A 17,255-nucleotide genomic window follows, 5' to 3' on the forward strand; every position below is an offset into this window, starting at 1 on the left:
TGACAGCTGAGGTCCATATAGAAAGCTATGAGTAAACGTGTAGACCTGGCCCTAGCCAGTTTGGCTCAGTGGATAGAGCGTCAGCCTGCGTAATGAAGGATCTCAGGGTTCAATTCCAGTCAAGGGAACATACCTCGGTTACAGGTTCGACACCGGTCATGACTCGTTTGGGAGGCAACCAATCAATGTGTCTCTCTCACATCAATGTTTCTCTCTCTCTGTCTCTTCCCTTCCCTTCCACTCTCTCTAAAAATCAATGGAAAAATATCCTCAGGTGAGAATTAACACACACAAAAAGTGTAGACCTAAAGAAATCAAGCATATTTTTTTTCAGTAGTGATTAAGGCTATATTTATAGGGAAATTAAAAGAAATTTTTTAAAATTATTATTTGTGGGAATTAGGATTGAGGAAATGAGAATATATTTTTCTTCTACTTTCTATCCTTTATCTTAGTGTTATCTTTGAAACACTAGAAATTTCTTTTCTAATTAAAACGTATAGTAAAAGGCTAGGTCATAAGTGCAGAGGCCCTGCAGTGTTTTGCATACAGCAGGAATTCAATAAAAGTATTCTGAATAAATGAATAAGAAGTATGCATTCTACTTGGGAGAAAGGAAACTAAGGAATACAGTTCCACTAATGGTTAAAGAATGGCAAAGCAGTTATTGTGGATAGTGCCCATGTATGTTTTACTGAGTGATTTTTGAAAATTCACACAGCTTCTCTGAGGCCCTGGTTTGCATGTAATACAAATATTATTACACAGCACTTACAAAATTGAGGAAATAACCAACAAATCATATATCATTAAGCACTCTAATAAAATATAAGTAACACAGATATACATACTTGATTAATAAGATAGTACTTAAAACCATGGAGCTTAAGAGAAATACGGAGGGGAGTCACATGGAGAGGAAGGAGAGTCAATGAATTATTATATTGTGTGAGTTTACAACAAGCTTTTACTTAAAAAAATTAGCATAAGCATACTTGTGCCCTCTGAATTAACAAAAACAAAAACAGAAAGCTTTGCAAAACCCATGCAATGTACTAAAAAAGATCACTTAACTGATACAGCCCTCCCCAGTAAGTCAATTCCATGCTCCCGTGCAGCTCAGTGGCGGGAGACATCACGAGCATAGAGTACCTTGAAGAGGTATTTGGAGATGAGCCAGCCATCTGCAACTTTGGGAAATCTCTTTAAAAAAATAAACAACAACAACAACACACAGATATTTAAGAAACCTTCCATCAAGTGTATAATTGCAAACTGAATAGCCCAAATTAGATGGCTACACATAATTCTGACACAGTGAACATAAACTCAGGATGAATATGAGCTATACACTCAGCACATAAATGAAGCTGGTCCCTTGTAGCCTATTTTATTGGAAAGTCTAGGATGTATGTAAGTCATAGAAACAAGTGAGAGGCAATTGTTCCCTGTTTATTTCCCCTTCCATCATTCTCTCCCAAGTGCAATAAACGGTTGATGACAAAATGCAAAATGAGCAACAGCTTGACTGAATTGGCTAGATTTGCACCTCAGAATTTATGTTGGTTAGGAAAATTCTTGAACTACATATGTCTCAAAGTTTAGAACTAAACACTTTAGAACTAAACACTTTTTTTACTGTTAACTTTTCTAAAAGTTATAAACAAATTCATTTTGAAGAGCAGTTCTCTTATTTTTGGCCTAAGAAGAGTTAAAGTCTGTATGGTTCTGAATTATGAGACGAACACTTAGCTAGTTGGTAAAATGTTCTTCAGTTTAACCAATGTTTACTAAACGATTACTTTATGCAAAATACTGTTTTATTTCCTATAGCAGCTTTCAATTATTGTTTAACAATCACCATCTGGGAAAGTTACTATAAATTCTGACTATGTTGTTTGGAAATTCCTCTTATAATTATACAGGAAAACTCCAAAGCCAAATAATATTTTCTTCTCTCATAACCAAACAATGCAATCTCCTCTAGGACATGATCCCACACACCTTTCTAAATACTCAGACCCTTTATGAAACCAAACAAAAACCAAACAAGCACAGTGAGTAATGTTGTATGAAAATGAACGGAAAAAGATATATACAGTTGTATTGTTTGCTACATCTATGTCTCTACATTCACTATCCTCCCACCTTCATCGGTAACATCATAAAGAAATACTGAGTTTTGAAACATATCCAAAAGGATCTATAAATTGGTACCCTCGTTGAAGCCCATAGGAGAACATACTGTTCTTGCTACAACTACAACAAACAAAAATGAAAATTTCTCAGCACTAAAATGTAAATCAGAACAGAACGCTTTTCATTCTGTTATATGATTAACCATATGATTTCACTAATATGTGGAATATAAAACTGAAACTAGTGAACACAAACTGCATTATGGTGGTTGCCAGAGGGAAGGGGGATAGTGGTGGGAGGGTAAAGGGGGCCTTATATATGGTGACGGAAGATGATTTGACTTTGGGTGGTGGGCACACAGAGCAATATACAGATCTTGTAACATAGAAACCCACACCTGAAAACTAAATGATCATATTAACTAATGTCACCCCAGTAAATTTAGTTTTAAAACATTAATAAATCAAAAATTAGGCTATGGGAAAAAATAAACACCAATTGTTAATGTTTAAACCACATTTACTTTACTATCACTGCCCTGAAAATAAAGTTATGTGTCTTATTTGTAGTAATTTACATAATCAAAAAGTAATAAAAGTAAAAACGATTTCCAGAAAAATCTTACTGAATAAAATAAACTTTAAAAAATGTATCAAATGAGATATATCATAATGAGATTTATGTCATGATTTAATCAATCCCTAATATAAAGTGAGAAATAATTACCGAATCTATTATTAAACTCAATTTATAGATTAGGATTATTTTTCCTTTTTATTGAATTTATTTGGGTGACAATGGTTAACAAAAATTATACAAGTTTCAGGTGCACAATTCTACAACACATCATCTATACACTGTACTGTGTTCACTTCACCAAGTCAAGTCTCCATCCATCACCATTTATCCCTCTATAACCTCCTCCTTCTCTCCCCCTCCCCCAGAAATCACCACACTGTTGTCCATGTCCATGAGCTTTTTTTCTTTTTGCTCAATCCCCCGTGACAGCTGTTGGCCTGCTCTCTATATATAAGTCTTCCTCTATTTTTTAAAATATATTTTATTGATTTTTTACAGAGAGGAAGGGAGAGAGAGAGTTAGAAACATCGATGAGAGAGAAACATCCATCAGCTGCCTCCTGCACACCCCCCACTGGGGATGTGCCCACAACCAAGGTACATGCCCTCGACCGGAATCGAACCTGGGACCTTTCAGTCCACAGGCTGACGCTCTATCCACTGAGCCAAACCGGTTTCGGCAGTCTTCCTCTATTTTGCTTGTTAGTTCATTTTGTCCATTAGATTACAGAGTGAAATTATACAGTACTTGTCTTTCTCTGATTGGCTTATTTCACTTAGTATAATGCTCTGCAGGTCCATTCATGCTGTTGCAAAAGGTAACATTTCCTTCTTTTTTTACAGCTGAGTAGTATTCCAGTGTGTGAATGTACCACATCTTTTTAACCACTCTCTATGATGGACATGGGCTGCTTCCAAATCTTGGCTATCGTAAATAATGCTGCAATGAACATAGGGGTGCATATATTCTTCCAAATTGGTGTTTCGGGTTTCTTCACATAAATTCCCAGAAGTGGAATCACTAGGTCATAAGGCTCCATTTTTAATTTTTTTAGGAAATTCCATACTGCTTTTCACAGCGGATATACCAATCTACATTCCCACCTATAGTACATGAGAGTTCCCTTTTCTCCACATCCTCACCAACACTTATTTGTTTTTGCTTTTTAAAATCTTTATTATTGAGAGTATTACAGATGTCTCCCTTTTTCCTCCCATTGCCCCCCTCCACCTGGTTTCCACCTGCCCCAGGCCTTCACCACCCTAATGCCTGTGTCCATAGGTAATGCATATATACATATAAGATCTTTGGGTAATCTCTTCCCACTCTCCTTCCCCCTTCCCTCTGAGATTCGTCAGTCTGTTCCATGTTTCCACGCCTCTGGTTCTATTTTATTCATCAGTTCATTAGATTCCTTCTTCATTTATTTTGATTTTTAGATTCAATTGTTGATAGATATGTATTTATTGCCACTTTATTGTTCATATTTTTTATCTTTTTTTTTCTTCTTCCTCTTCTTAAAGAATACCCTTCAACATTTCATGTAATACTGGTTTGGTGGTAATGAACTCCTCTAGGTTTTTCTTGTCTGTGAAGCTCTTTATCTGACCTTCAATTCTAAATAATAGTTTGCTGGGTAGAGTAATCTTGGTTGTAGGTCCTTGATATTCATCGCTTTGAATATTTCTTGCCACTCCCTTCTGGCCTGCAGAGTTTCTATTGAGAAATCAGCTGACAGTCTTCTGAAAATTCCCTTGTAAGTAACTAACTGTTTTTCTCTTGCTGCTTTTAATATTCTCTCTTTGTCTTTTGCTCTTGGCATTTTAATTATGATGTGTCTTGGTGTGGGTCTCTTTGGATTCATGTTGTTTGGGGTTCTCTGTGCTTCCTGGACTTGCAAGTCTATTTCTTTCACCATGTAGGGGAAGTTTTCTGTCATTATTTCTTCAAATAGGTTTTCAATATCTTGCACTATCTCTTCTCCTTCTGGCACCCCCCCCCCCCATGAGGTACACTTGAAGTTATCCCAGAGGCTCCTTATACTATCTTTATATTTTTGCATTATTTTCTCTTTTTGCTCTTCTGATTGGGTATTTTTTGCTTCCTCATATTCCAAATTGTTGATTTAATTCTCGGAACCCTCTACTCTACTGTTGAATCCCTGTAAATTTTTTTTTTTAATTTTAGTTAATGTATGCTTAATTTCTAACAGGTCCTTTTTCATGTCTTTGAAATTTTCACTAAGATCCTTAAAAGTCTAAGTTCCGCCCTGGCCAGTTTTGCTCAGTGGATAGAGCATTGGCCTGCGGACCAAAGGGTCCCAGGGTTCGATTCTGGTCAGGGGCACATGCCTGGGTTGCGGGCTCGGTCCAATGTGCAGGAGGCAGCCGATCAATGATTCCTCTCATCATTGATGTTTCTCTCTCTCTCTTCCTCTCCCTTCCTCTCTGAAATCAATAAAAATATATTTTTAAAAAAAGTCTAAGTCCCTTGAACCTGACTAAGTCCCTTAGGCTCCTTATAACCATTGTTTTGAACTCTGTATCCAGTATTTTGCTTGCTTCCATTTCTTTCATTTGTGACATTTCTTTTCCTCCACATTTTGGCTGCTTCCCTGTGTTTGTTTCTATGTATTAGGTAGGGCTGCTATGTCTCCTGGAATTGGTAGAGTGGCCTTGTGTAGTAGGTGTCCTAGAGGGCCCAGTGGCTCCAGTCAACTGAGCTGGGCTTTCTAGGTACACCCCTGTGTGGACTGTGAGCACAGTCTTGTTGTAGTTGAGCCTTGATTGCTGTTGGTGTCACTGGGTGGAATTGACCTCCAGGCCAACTGGCTGTGAAGACAAGCTGTGACTACAGTGGCAGAGCTACTGTTCAGGAGACACCCTTATGGGGCAGGATTTGCTTCAGTGGGGCTTTGGTGCTCACTGAATCGGCTCCTTTAGTGTGTCGCTTGTGGATGTGTAGAGTTGTAATCTGGTAGGGTCTGAAGCTGTCCATTGGGTGTACTGGCTTTGGGGCCTCCTGGGAGGTACAAAGTCAGCCACTGCCTGGTGCTACCCAGCAGGAGCTACAGAGAGATCTGCAGATGGCTGCTCCTTGTACTGGGCTTAGAAGTGCCCAGGCGAGGCCCAGCTCTGAAATAAGGCAGGCTGGTGCTAGTGCTGGATCTTGGGCCTCTTATTGATAGGTATGGGGCATGCTGATGCCAGCTGCTGTTTGTTTTTTTTTTTAGAGCTTTTAGGATAGTCTAAAGCCTGAGCCAGGACAGGCCCTTCATATGGAAAAGTTACTACAAACAGCTTGGACTAGAAGCATTCCACCAGTAGATTCCAAATGATCTGCAAATTTCAACACATCTCTTTCATATTATAGATGGGAAAGGTTAGACCCAGAAAACACCTGCCTAGACCCAGCACATCTGTTCCGTGCAGACTCATGCTGATCTACTCCTTTGGCTACAAACAAAATCTAACATGTAGAAAAAAAATCAGTTAGTTTTCCTGGTTGGTTATGAGTTTTCATTAGCAACTTCAGAAATAAGAAAAATGATGAGATAGTAAACATGCAGTATAACTAGGGTAAATATTTTTCATATAAATTTTAAATCCTTAGCACACACACAGTATATCTGAAAGACAAAACTCACATTATTTCAAAATGGCCCAAAGAGTGCTTATCTGTAGAAAAGATTCTCATTTGCATTTGAAATAAAACCTTTGTTGTAAAAAATCTATACTTTATAGTTTATTGTTACACTATTTCATAAAATATATAATATTAAGTATTTATGTTTAATTTCTTTTTTATAATTTAATTCTATTATTTTTAAATTAAATTTATTGGGGTAACATTGGTTAATAAAATTATATAGATTTCAAGTGTACAATTCTATGATATATCATCTGTATATTGCATTATGTGGTCACCACCCAGAAAATAGTGATAGTTGCACAACATTTTGAATATAATAAAAATCAATGATTGTGTATGCTTTAGAATGGTTATAATGGTGAATTTCATGTCATGTAAATTTAATTTCAAGTTTAAGATACTAAAAAACAAAATGAAATGGAAATATAGTATGGCCAATATACAAAGGGCAAAATACAGATCATAGCAAAAGATACAAATATATACATACATATTCATAGGCATATATACTGGTATATGTGATAGATATACAAAGTTACCAGCTACAATTATATCTGGGATTTCTGAATTTTTTTATGAATACCTTAGCTTTTTAACTTGAACCTCTTGTCATTTTTATGAGGATTATAAAAAAGAGGGAAGACAAAAAAACTGATTGGTAGCCCAAAAGGACAAATGTATACATACAGAAAGAGGTTAAATTAAGGAATTATAATAAAGCTTTATACCTTTCTTTCCTTCTTCCCTTAAAAATATGAATGCAAGCAAAGTCAAGTAGTCTACCTATATGGCTGTTATGGGATAAAAATCTTAAAATGAAAAAAGGTTTTTCAAAAGTTATTAGAGAAACAGGAAACAATGAGGACTGCAAGCTTGAGAATAAACCAAGTATGGCAATATTTTTCAATGGAAAAAGATACAAAAAGGGTATGGAAATTTGAGTGCTACTTCATTTTTCCAGTCACTAACCTTTTTTACCATACTTGGTTTAGAGACTAAGGCTTTCTGTTTTTAGAATCTACAAATTTACTTACTACTGAACCTTAAACTTAGTATATTCTACAGAGGTTAATTTTACTCCCTATGCAATTTAAAGACACTGAACTAAATTTACCATGCTACGTATAACTTTGGATGTTTCAAGAATTCCTTGAAAATTATAATTTCTGGAGATAGAAAATCTGCTGAAGCTTTCCGATATTTCCAAGTACAAAACTTTAAAGGGTGTTTCTCAGAGTGGCAGTCTTGTCCATTGTCTAAAAGCCAAACTCTGGTAACCTTCAGAGTCACTTTCTTATCTATTGTATCATGTTTTGGCCTGCGTATATGGCTTTTACTGGGGGAGTTGTGCTCATATGTTACTCCAGAAACAATGCAAGTCTCATTTTGTATGCACACCAAGAATCAAAAGTTGGAAAACCTTCAAAAATTAACAAAGAAAATTCAAAAGCCAAATGGACAGGTTTATCTTTACCCATTGTTTCTAAGGGTGTTTATACTGCACTTCAAAAGGTGGCCCCATGGGGAGGTAACTGTTTATCATCTAAGTCAGGAAGAGCTTTGAGGTTCAAGCCAGTGTTCCTGAGAAACGCTTAGGTATCACAACAGTTCAACTGGATTGGAGAAATTCTAAAATGTTAAGTCACAGGCGTTCTAACTCATTTTCAGAGTCTGAATCCAGATGCTATCAGAAAAAAAGAAAAAGGAAAAAAAAAAAAACACCCAGAAATTATTATTGTTGCATCAGGAATTCTATTTTCCAACAAATACTCATGGAGTGCCTACCACTTCCCAGGCACTATTCTAGAGATCTGAGGTACATCAGTGAACAAAACAGACAGAGGTCTTTGCCCTGAGGTAAGCTTACATTTTAATGGAGGTAAAAAAAGATAATAAACAATAATCATAATTAGTAAATCACAGAATATGTAGAAGTTAAGACTTTAAAATGTTAACCCCTCAGATACACAGAAGTGTTTTTCATGCAGCGGGAACATTCAGTGCAATGGTGAACTACGGTATAAATGTGCCTGGTAGAGTCAAGAAAAAGCAAAAGACCGACAAGGCTAAAGCACAGAAATTTAAAAACAAGAACAAAAGGACTCACTGTACACAAGTATAAACTAAAAAATGTTCAGAATCAAGGCAAAATCCAAATTGAATGTAAGTCAGCAAACCCCAATGTTAGTAAGTATAATTAACTCATTAATTCATAGGAAATGTGACATAGTGTCTCATTATACTTGATCATTTTTTTAGTAAGTAGTATATTACTAATTGAGTCTCTGGTCTTCTATGATACTACAGTTACTTATTTACTACTGAACCTTAAAATTCTATATTCTAAAATAGCTAATTTTACTCCCTATGCAACTTAAAGACACTGAAGTAAATTTACCAGCTACATATAACCTTGGACGCTTCAAGATATTCTATATTTTTGTTTTCATCAGTGATTTTCCACAAAACCTTTACAAAATTCACTACTGTATCCCATCTCAGTACCACCTAGCTGAAGGTTAAAAGATTGTTCCTTATCATTTTACTGCTAAATTTCATTATTTTTCTTAAACTGTCAGGCCCAAAGTCACAAATGACATTTAACATTTTAATTTTAATTTGAGGCATTTTTATGCTTTTTTCCTGTGTGAAGCCTTCCCTGACCCATCCAAACAGGATGAATTACTCACCCTTTGTGCTACATCACGCTCATTAACATTTCTATTATGACTCAATGACACTATTATACAACATTATGTGTTAATGTATCCTCTTTCTGCCCTCCAAGACTGAGTTTCATGTGAAAACATGCCTTAGTAATCTTTACATACTAAGACACTAGCATAGGGCTTATATGGATTGCTAAAAAAGAGAACAAATGGGATAAATAGTGTATGCATGTGTGGAAAAGATTAGGGAGAATGGGAAAAAAGAAAAAAGAGGAAGGCATATGTGAAGTGCCAATTTAAGGCATCTGCTCTGTGAAAAGATTAGGGAATGCATGCTGACTCATGTCCGAAGCAAAGGAAAGGAGTTACATTTAGTCAAGAAAAACGTGGAAAGGTAATGATAAATGCTCTCTGAGGTTGCTTTTTACTATGGGCAATGAAAAACTACCTAACTTCCTAAAGTAACTGGGAGATGAAGGAGTGGAAATTTTAAGTATTACAATGAAAATGTGGGATCCTCCTGATTTTTTTATGTTTTAATGGGAAGCAATTGAATTTGGGGAAGTTATAAAAATATATTTTTTAATTTTACAGTAAAATTTCAAGGAATCATGTAACTAGAACTATAACATACATAACAATTCCACCATCCCAAAAAACCCTTTCATGCAAACACTATAAAAGCAACCTTCCCTCACAACCTCTAACCTCTGATAATTACTGATCCTATTCTCTATACTATAATTTTGCCTTTTCTATAATCCTATATAATAAAGAGGTAATATGCAAATTGACCATCACTCCCACACACAAGATGGCCGCCCCCATCTGAACACAAGATGGCCAGCAGGGGAGGGCAGTTGTGGGTGATCAGGCCAGCAGAGGAGGGCAGTTGGGAGGGACCAGGCCTGCAGGGAAGGGCAGTTGGGTGTGATCAGGCCTGCAGGAGAGGGCAGTTGGGAGGGACAAGGCCTACAGGGGAGGACAGTTGGTGGCGACCAGACCTGCAGGGGAGAGCAGTTAGGGGGGACCAGGCCTATAGGGGAGGACAGTTGGGCGGGACCAGGCCTGCAGGGGAGGGCAGTTAGGGGTGACAAGGCCTGGAGGGGAGGGCAGTTCAGGGGCACCAGGCCAGCAGGGTAGGGCAGTTAGGGGTGACCAGGCTGGCAGGGGAGGGCAGTTAGGAGCAACCAGGCCTGCAGGGGAGGGTAGTTGGGAGCAACCAGGCCTGCAGGGGAGGGCAGTTGGGAGTGACCAGGCCTGCAGGGGAGGGCAGTTGTGGGGGACCAGGCCTGCAGGGGAGGGCAGTTGGTGGTGACCAGGCTGGCAGGGGAGGACAGTTAAGGGCGACCAGGATGGCAAGATAGGGCCATTAGCGGCGACCGGGCCAGTAGGGAGGGCAGTTGGGGGAGACCAGGTCTTCAGGGGAGGGCAGTTAGGGTCAACCAGGCCAGTAGGGGAGAGCAATTAGGGGTGACCAGGCCAGCAGGGGAGGGCAGTTAGGGGCAATCGGGCCTGTAGGGGAGCAGTTTGGTGTCGATCAGGCTTGCAGGGGAGTAGTTAGGGGGTGATCAGACTGGCAGGCAGAAGCAGTTAGGGGCAATCAGGCAGGCAGGCAGGCGAGCAGTTGGGAGCCAGCAGTCCTAGATTGTGAGAGGGATGTCCGACTGCCCATTTCGGCCCGATCCTGGAGGGCCTAAACAAGGAGTTGAACATCCCTCGAGGGGTCCCAGATTGGAGAGGGTGCAGGCTTGGCTGAGGGACACCCCCCGACCCCATGCACGAATTTCGTGCACCGGGCCTCTAGTCTATATAATAAAAGCCTAAGCAAACATTATGATGGAACGACCAGAATGACCGGTCGCTATGATGTGCACTGACCACCAGGGAAAGCACTGCTCAGCCAGATGCTGGGCTCATGGCTGGCGAGTGCAGCGGTGGTGGTGGAAGCCTCTCTCGCCTCCATGGCAGCGCTAAGGAGAAGCGAGCAGGTGGGCACTAAGGAGCGAGAGAGATGTCCAACAGGTCCAGGACTGCAAGAGGGCACAGGCTGGGCTGAGGTCCCCCCACCAGTGCACCAATTTCATGCATCAGGCCTCTAGTGTCATATAAATGGAATCATACAGTATATAACCTTTAGAGACTCGTGTCTTTTACTTATCATAATGCATTTGAGATGCATCCATGTTGTTGTGCGCAGAAACAGGACTTTTCTTTTCCTATTGCTGAATTGGTTATAGTTAGTGGGAGAAAGAGAGAAAAGTATGCCCACTTCATCTTCCTGCAAGTAGAAGTCCTCTTAAATTTCATTTTTACAACCATATTCCCCATCTTTAAAGAGTGGATGATAAAGGAAACAACACTGTATTTATTCCTATTAAACTTGAGTTCAGACAACTAATTTAGAGAACCTAAAACATAAGATAAGCAATTGTCAATTTTTGACGTCCTTGGGATTTCACTTGGCCTTAATACAAAGGTGAACCTCTTTTTTAAAAAACATATTTTATTGATTTTTTTACAGGGAGGAAGGGAGAGGGATAGAGAGTTAGAAACATTGGTGAGAGAGAAACATCAATCAGCTGCCTCCTGAACACCTCCTACTGGGGATGTGCCCACAACCAAGGTACATGCCCTTGACTGGAATCGAACCTGGGACCTTTCAGTCCACAGGCTCTATCCACTGAGCCAAACCAGTTAGGGCCAAAGGTGAACCTCTTTGAAGCATTTTACTTAGTTTATGTGCCAGATTTTTAAGAGCAATACTAACAAACCAGTGATACACCAGAAGGATAACTAAGATTATGGTGATTCCAGAAGATTGAAGGAACCAGGGATACCTTATCTAGTAGAAAAAAAAGGGGGAACTGAGGAGAAAGAGTTATGTAATAGCAATATTTTAAAATTAATTAGCCTCACATTTGAAAAAGGTGACGGAAAGAACAGTCAGATAGTTTGGATTCATATACATAGAATTTCCTAACAATCTCAACTGAACAAAAATGTGGACTATTTAGCTATCCAAAGCTAAAAAATATCAGTATTTAAACAACTGCATATCCACGAGTAAGAAATGTCAGTAGGAGAGAGACTAGAGTAGTGATATTTAGTCTATTATCTGTGGTGCTACCTGAAATGGTGCTGTGGAGTTCTGGAAAGCAGGGCGGGGGCACGGGGGGGGAAGGGGGGGGGTAGGGGGTGCAACTACTGCTGAGCAGGCAAACTGTCTCATTTCCTCACCTTGCTTCAACAAGACACCCCACTTATATATTCGGCATTTACACTGGTTTTTAGTATAAGAAGTGGAAGTGGGATCAAGAGAAAGATTATGCTTTAAAATAAAAGTTCAAAAAATGAAATCAGACCACTGTCTTACACCATAATAAACTCAAAATGGATTAAAGGCTTAAATATAAGACCTAAAACCATAATAAAACTTCCTGATGAAAATATAGACAATAAAATCACAGATACTTCTCTTAGCAATATTTTTTTTCTGATACATCTTCCTGGGCAAGGGAGACAAAAGAAAAAATAAACATGCTACAACAAACTAAAACGCTTTTTCACAGCAAGGGAAACCATCAACAAAAACAAAAAGACAACCTACTAAATGCATGAAGCTATTTGCCAATGATACATCCCATAAGGAGTTAATATCCAAAATTTGTTTAAAAAAATCATACAACTCAACTAGAAAAACAAACCAAAAAAACAAACAACCCAATTAAAAAGTGGCAAGAAGACCTGAACAGACACTTCTCCAAAGAAGACATGTAAATGGCCAAGAGACATATGCAAAGTTGCTTATCATCACTAATCTTTAGCAAAATGCAAATCAAAACCACAAGATACCACCTCACACATGTCAGAATGGTTATCATCAATAATAATCCACAAACAACAAGCATTAGCGAAGATGTGGAGAAAAGTACACTATTAGTAGGAATGGAGATTGGTGCAACCATTGTGGAAAACAAGTGTGGAGGTTCCTGAAAAAGTTAAAAATAGATATGCCTTATGACCCAGCAACTCCACTTCCATGGACATATCCAAAGAAACCCAAAACACTATCTGTAAGAATATATGTACCTCCATGTTCATTGCAACATTATTTACAACTAGAGGCCCAATAAACAAAATTTGTGCAAGGGCCTTGGCCCTGGCCCCAGCCCGCTGCGGCCGCTGCCATGGCTGGGGGCCTCTGCCACCTCTGCCTGAGCCCCCGCCTCCTGCGGCTTTATCTGGAAGGACATCTGGAAGGACATCTGGTCTAATTAGCATATTATGCTTTTACTAGAGGCCCGGTGCATGAAAATTCATGCACTGGAGGGGGGCATTGCTCAGCTCGGCCTGCCCCTTCACAGTCCGGGAGCCCTCAGGGGCAGGAGGCGACCCGGTGATCAGGGGAAGGCGATGCCCCATTACACCTCTGCTGCTGCCACTGCCAGCAGCTCAAACCTCAGCCGGCCCTGGTTACCTGAGTCTTTGGCGGTCCTGGGTGGCTGGGCAGCCACCATCCAAGGCTTGCCTGCTCTTCGGGCTGGCCATGGGCGGCTGGGCAGCCGCCATCTGAGACTTGCCTGCGCCTCAGGCTGGCCCTGGGTGGCTGGGGAGCTAAGGGGACTGGGTGCCACCATCCTGTGGCTGTGGGCACCACCATATTTAAGGGCAGGGCAGTCAATTAGCATATTCCCTCCTTATTGGCTGTGGGTGCCGCCATCTTTGCAACGGTGTGAGAGTCAATTAGCATATTCCCTCTTTATTAGATAGGATTATTATAGATAACCAAGATATGGAATAACCCAAGTGCCCATCAATAGATGAGTGGATAAAAAAGCTGTGGTACATATACACACTGTAATACTACTCAGCCATCCTATATAATAAAAGGGTAATATGCAAATTGACCAAACGGCAGAACGACCAGTCGGCAGGGGGCGGGGCTAGAAAGTGGGCGGTGCCAGGCCATCCAAGGTAGGTGCCAGCAGGCAGAGGAAGGGGATGGGGATCAGGACAAATAACAATATTCAAATATTTCTTTTAATTAATTCACTTTCAATGTGCATGAATTTGTGCACTGGGCCACTAGTAAAAAATACTGAAATCTTACCTTTTGTGATGGCATAGATGGACCTAGAGGGTATTATGCTAGTGAAATAACTCAGACAGAGAAAGAAAAATATCAACTGATTTCACTTATATGTGGAATTTAAAGAACAGAATAAACAAAATGGAAATATACTCACAGACATAGAGAACTGATAGTTGTCAGAGGGAAAGGAGATGGGGGGACTGGGTGAAAAAAGATGAAGGGATTAAGAAGTACAAATTGGTAGTTTTGGCTAATCTAAATTTTGCTGTGACTATTTAAAATTGGCAATATTTCTTTCAGAAGAAGGTAGAATAAGAATAGCACTCATGCTAATGTGCATTAATAAGACCACATTTTGAAATGATCATGGGCCTTGACTATAATATATACGGTGTATATTAATGACAGTGACCATATTTGATCTACAGAAAATGTTTTTATTTTTTATGTTATTTCATTTTATAATTCTTAATCTAAAGCATTTTTTACTGAATTTATTGGGGTGACACTGTTTAACAAAATTATATAGGTTTCAGGTGCACAATTCTACAACACGTCATCTATACACTGTATTGTGTGTTCACCATCCAAATCAAGTCTCCATCCATCACCATTAATCTCCCCAATACCCTCTCCACCTCCTCCCACCCCCTCTTCCCTCTCCACTCCCTACCTCCCTGGCAATCACCACACTGTTGTACATGTCCATGAGTTTTTTCCTTTTTTGATCAATCCCAACCTCCCTCTTGCCCACCCCGCCCCCCAACACACACACACAGGAAATGTTTCTGAAAAGTTCTGAATTATTGCCTGACCAGCATGGCTCAGTGGTTGAGCATTGACCTCTGAACCAGAAGGTCACAGCTTGATTTCCAGTCAGGGCATATGCCTGGGCTCGATCCCCAGTGTGGGGCACACAGGAGGCAGCCAATCAATGATCCTCTCTCATCATTGATGTTTCTATCTCTCTCTCTCTCCCTCTCCCTTCATCTCTAAAGTCAATAAAAATGTATTTTTAAAAATAAAACTTTTGAATTATTAATCTTACATAGCTTAAAAAATTAACACACATCTTACTGTATCATCTTTCTTACTGCCTTAATAATACTAGTGGAATTTGCATCATAAATCAACTAGAGATTCTATTTTCAACATAGTTTAGTTCATTGGCTTCTCGGAAATAACATTCACCATTAGACGTAATTCTAAAGGTCTCCGATCTATATTTTGCTGAGGCATGACTCAGAAGATAGCAGGCAGGTGTGCAGAAGGGGTCCAGTTTGTGGTAGAGAGTCCATGTGATCACTCAGCATGGATATCTCAACGTAGCCTAATTGTTTTCTGTTGATAGTTGTTTATGTATTTTGTGAATGAATCAATCGTATGTTAAATGCTATGTCACAGGAATTAAGATCTTCTGATAAAAAACAACAACACTTGTGAACATTAGAAACATCAGGCTCTACTATATTACCTGTGTATTTTTAGTCAGGTATCATTTATAAATTTATAAAGTAAAATATAAAATTATAATCACCACACAATATAGAAACCTTGGCAGTATCTCAAAATACTCTCATATCCTTTGCTTTAAAACAAACTTTTTAATAAAAGGTAATATATTAATGTCAGAAAATTTAAGAAATAGAGGACAGCAAACATAAGAAAAAAGTAACCATTTCAAAATGCAAAATAATCAACTTCTAGTAGGAAAGCATTAGTGATTATATGGACCACCTTTTAAACTGCAAAGGGCTAACTGAATTCAGATTTTGTTTCCCGGTGTAATTAAATTCAACCCTTTTTCACAAACCCACAGAACTGTTAAACTGTGATTTAATACTCATAGTAAAACTTGTTTAACATCAAAAAGTACAGAATAGAACCTTCAGATTAAATTTGAGACTCTCATAAGTTATATCACCAAAACAGAGTACTGATTTGAAACTATACTTAATATCCATATATATAAAGAGCAAGGGGCCATCACAACCAAAACAACCGAACAGATGACCAAATAGGCTGCGTGGGGCGATCAGGCCAGCAGGGGGGGCAGTGAGGGGTGACCAAATGACCGAACAGCAGGCTGCGTGGGGCAACCAGGCTGGCAGAGGGGGCAGTAGGTGGCAACCAGGCTGGCAGGGGAGGCAGTGAGGGGCAATCAGGCCAGCAGGGGGGCAGTTGGAGGTGACCAGGCCGGCAGGGGTGGCAGTGAGGGGCAAACAGGCTGGCAGGGGGGGCAGTTGGGGGAAACCAGGCCAGCAGGGGGGGGGGGGATGGGGAATGACCAGGCCAGCAGGGAGGGGGGTGCAGTTAGGGGTGATCAGGTTGGCAGGCAGAGGCAGTTAGGGGTGATCAGGCTGGCAGGGGGCCAGTTAGGGGCAATCAGGCAGGCAGGAAGGTGAGCAGTTAGGAGCCAGTGGTCCCGGATTGTGAGAGGACTGTCCCCCAAGGGGTCCTGGATTGGAGAGGGTGCTGGCTGGGCTGAGGGGAGCCCCCTCCCCCATGTACAAATTTTGTGCACCGGGCCTCTAGTTGTAAAGATAATGAAGACTTAAGAGAAAACATCTAATGATCAAGTTTACTTTAGGAAGACTAGACTACAAAATTAATGTAATAAATTATTATTCTTATTAATATTTATTCTATATAACTAGAGGCCCGGTGCACGAATTCATGCACAGGTGGGGTCCCTTGGCCTGGCCGGCGATCGAGGCCTATCAGGGGGGCCAGCCAGCCAGGGGGAGGGGCCATGGGAGGTTGGCTGTGGGAGCACAATGACCACCAGGGGGCAGTTCCTGCATTGAGTGACTGCCCCCTGGTGGTCAGTGCATGACATAGCGACTGGTCTACCAGTCGTTCCATTCATTCCAGTTATTCGGTCTTAACAGTTGCTTAGGCTTTTATAGATAGATAGATAGATAGATAGATAGATAGATAGATAGATAGATTAGAGGCCCGGTGCATGAAATTCGTGCATGGAGGGGGATTGTCCCTCAGCCCAGCCTGTACCCTCGCCAATATGGGACCCCTCAAGGGATGTCTGACTGCCCGGTGGGATCGGGCCTAAACGGGCAGTCGGACATCCCTCTCACAATCCAGGACTGCTGGCTCCCAACTGC

The 17,255-nt window shown here is 40.2% G+C and overlaps 1 protein-coding gene across 6 annotated transcripts in view; it reads right to left on the minus strand.

Moving 5' to 3' along the window:
- The window catches only part of RUNDC3B (RUN domain containing 3B), a 102,339-nt gene that overhangs the window by 67,404 nt on the left and 17,680 nt on the right, over positions 1-17,255 (minus strand). For 2 of the 6 annotated variants that reach the window (XM_028157658.2, XM_008149419.3), the window contains exon 3: positions 1,153-1,203. The exons of the other annotated variants lie outside the window; for them this stretch is intronic. In XM_028157658.2, the coding sequence (XP_028013459.1) occupies positions 1,153-1,203 (51 nt within the window). The remainder of the gene's footprint in view (positions 1-1,152; positions 1,204-17,255) is intronic. 6 annotated transcript variants of the gene reach the window in all.

This window comes from Eptesicus fuscus, chromosome 14 (genome assembly GCF_027574615.1).
Source record: "Eptesicus fuscus isolate TK198812 chromosome 14, DD_ASM_mEF_20220401, whole genome shotgun sequence".
Lineage (NCBI taxonomy): Eukaryota > Metazoa > Chordata > Mammalia > Chiroptera > Vespertilionidae > Eptesicus > Eptesicus fuscus.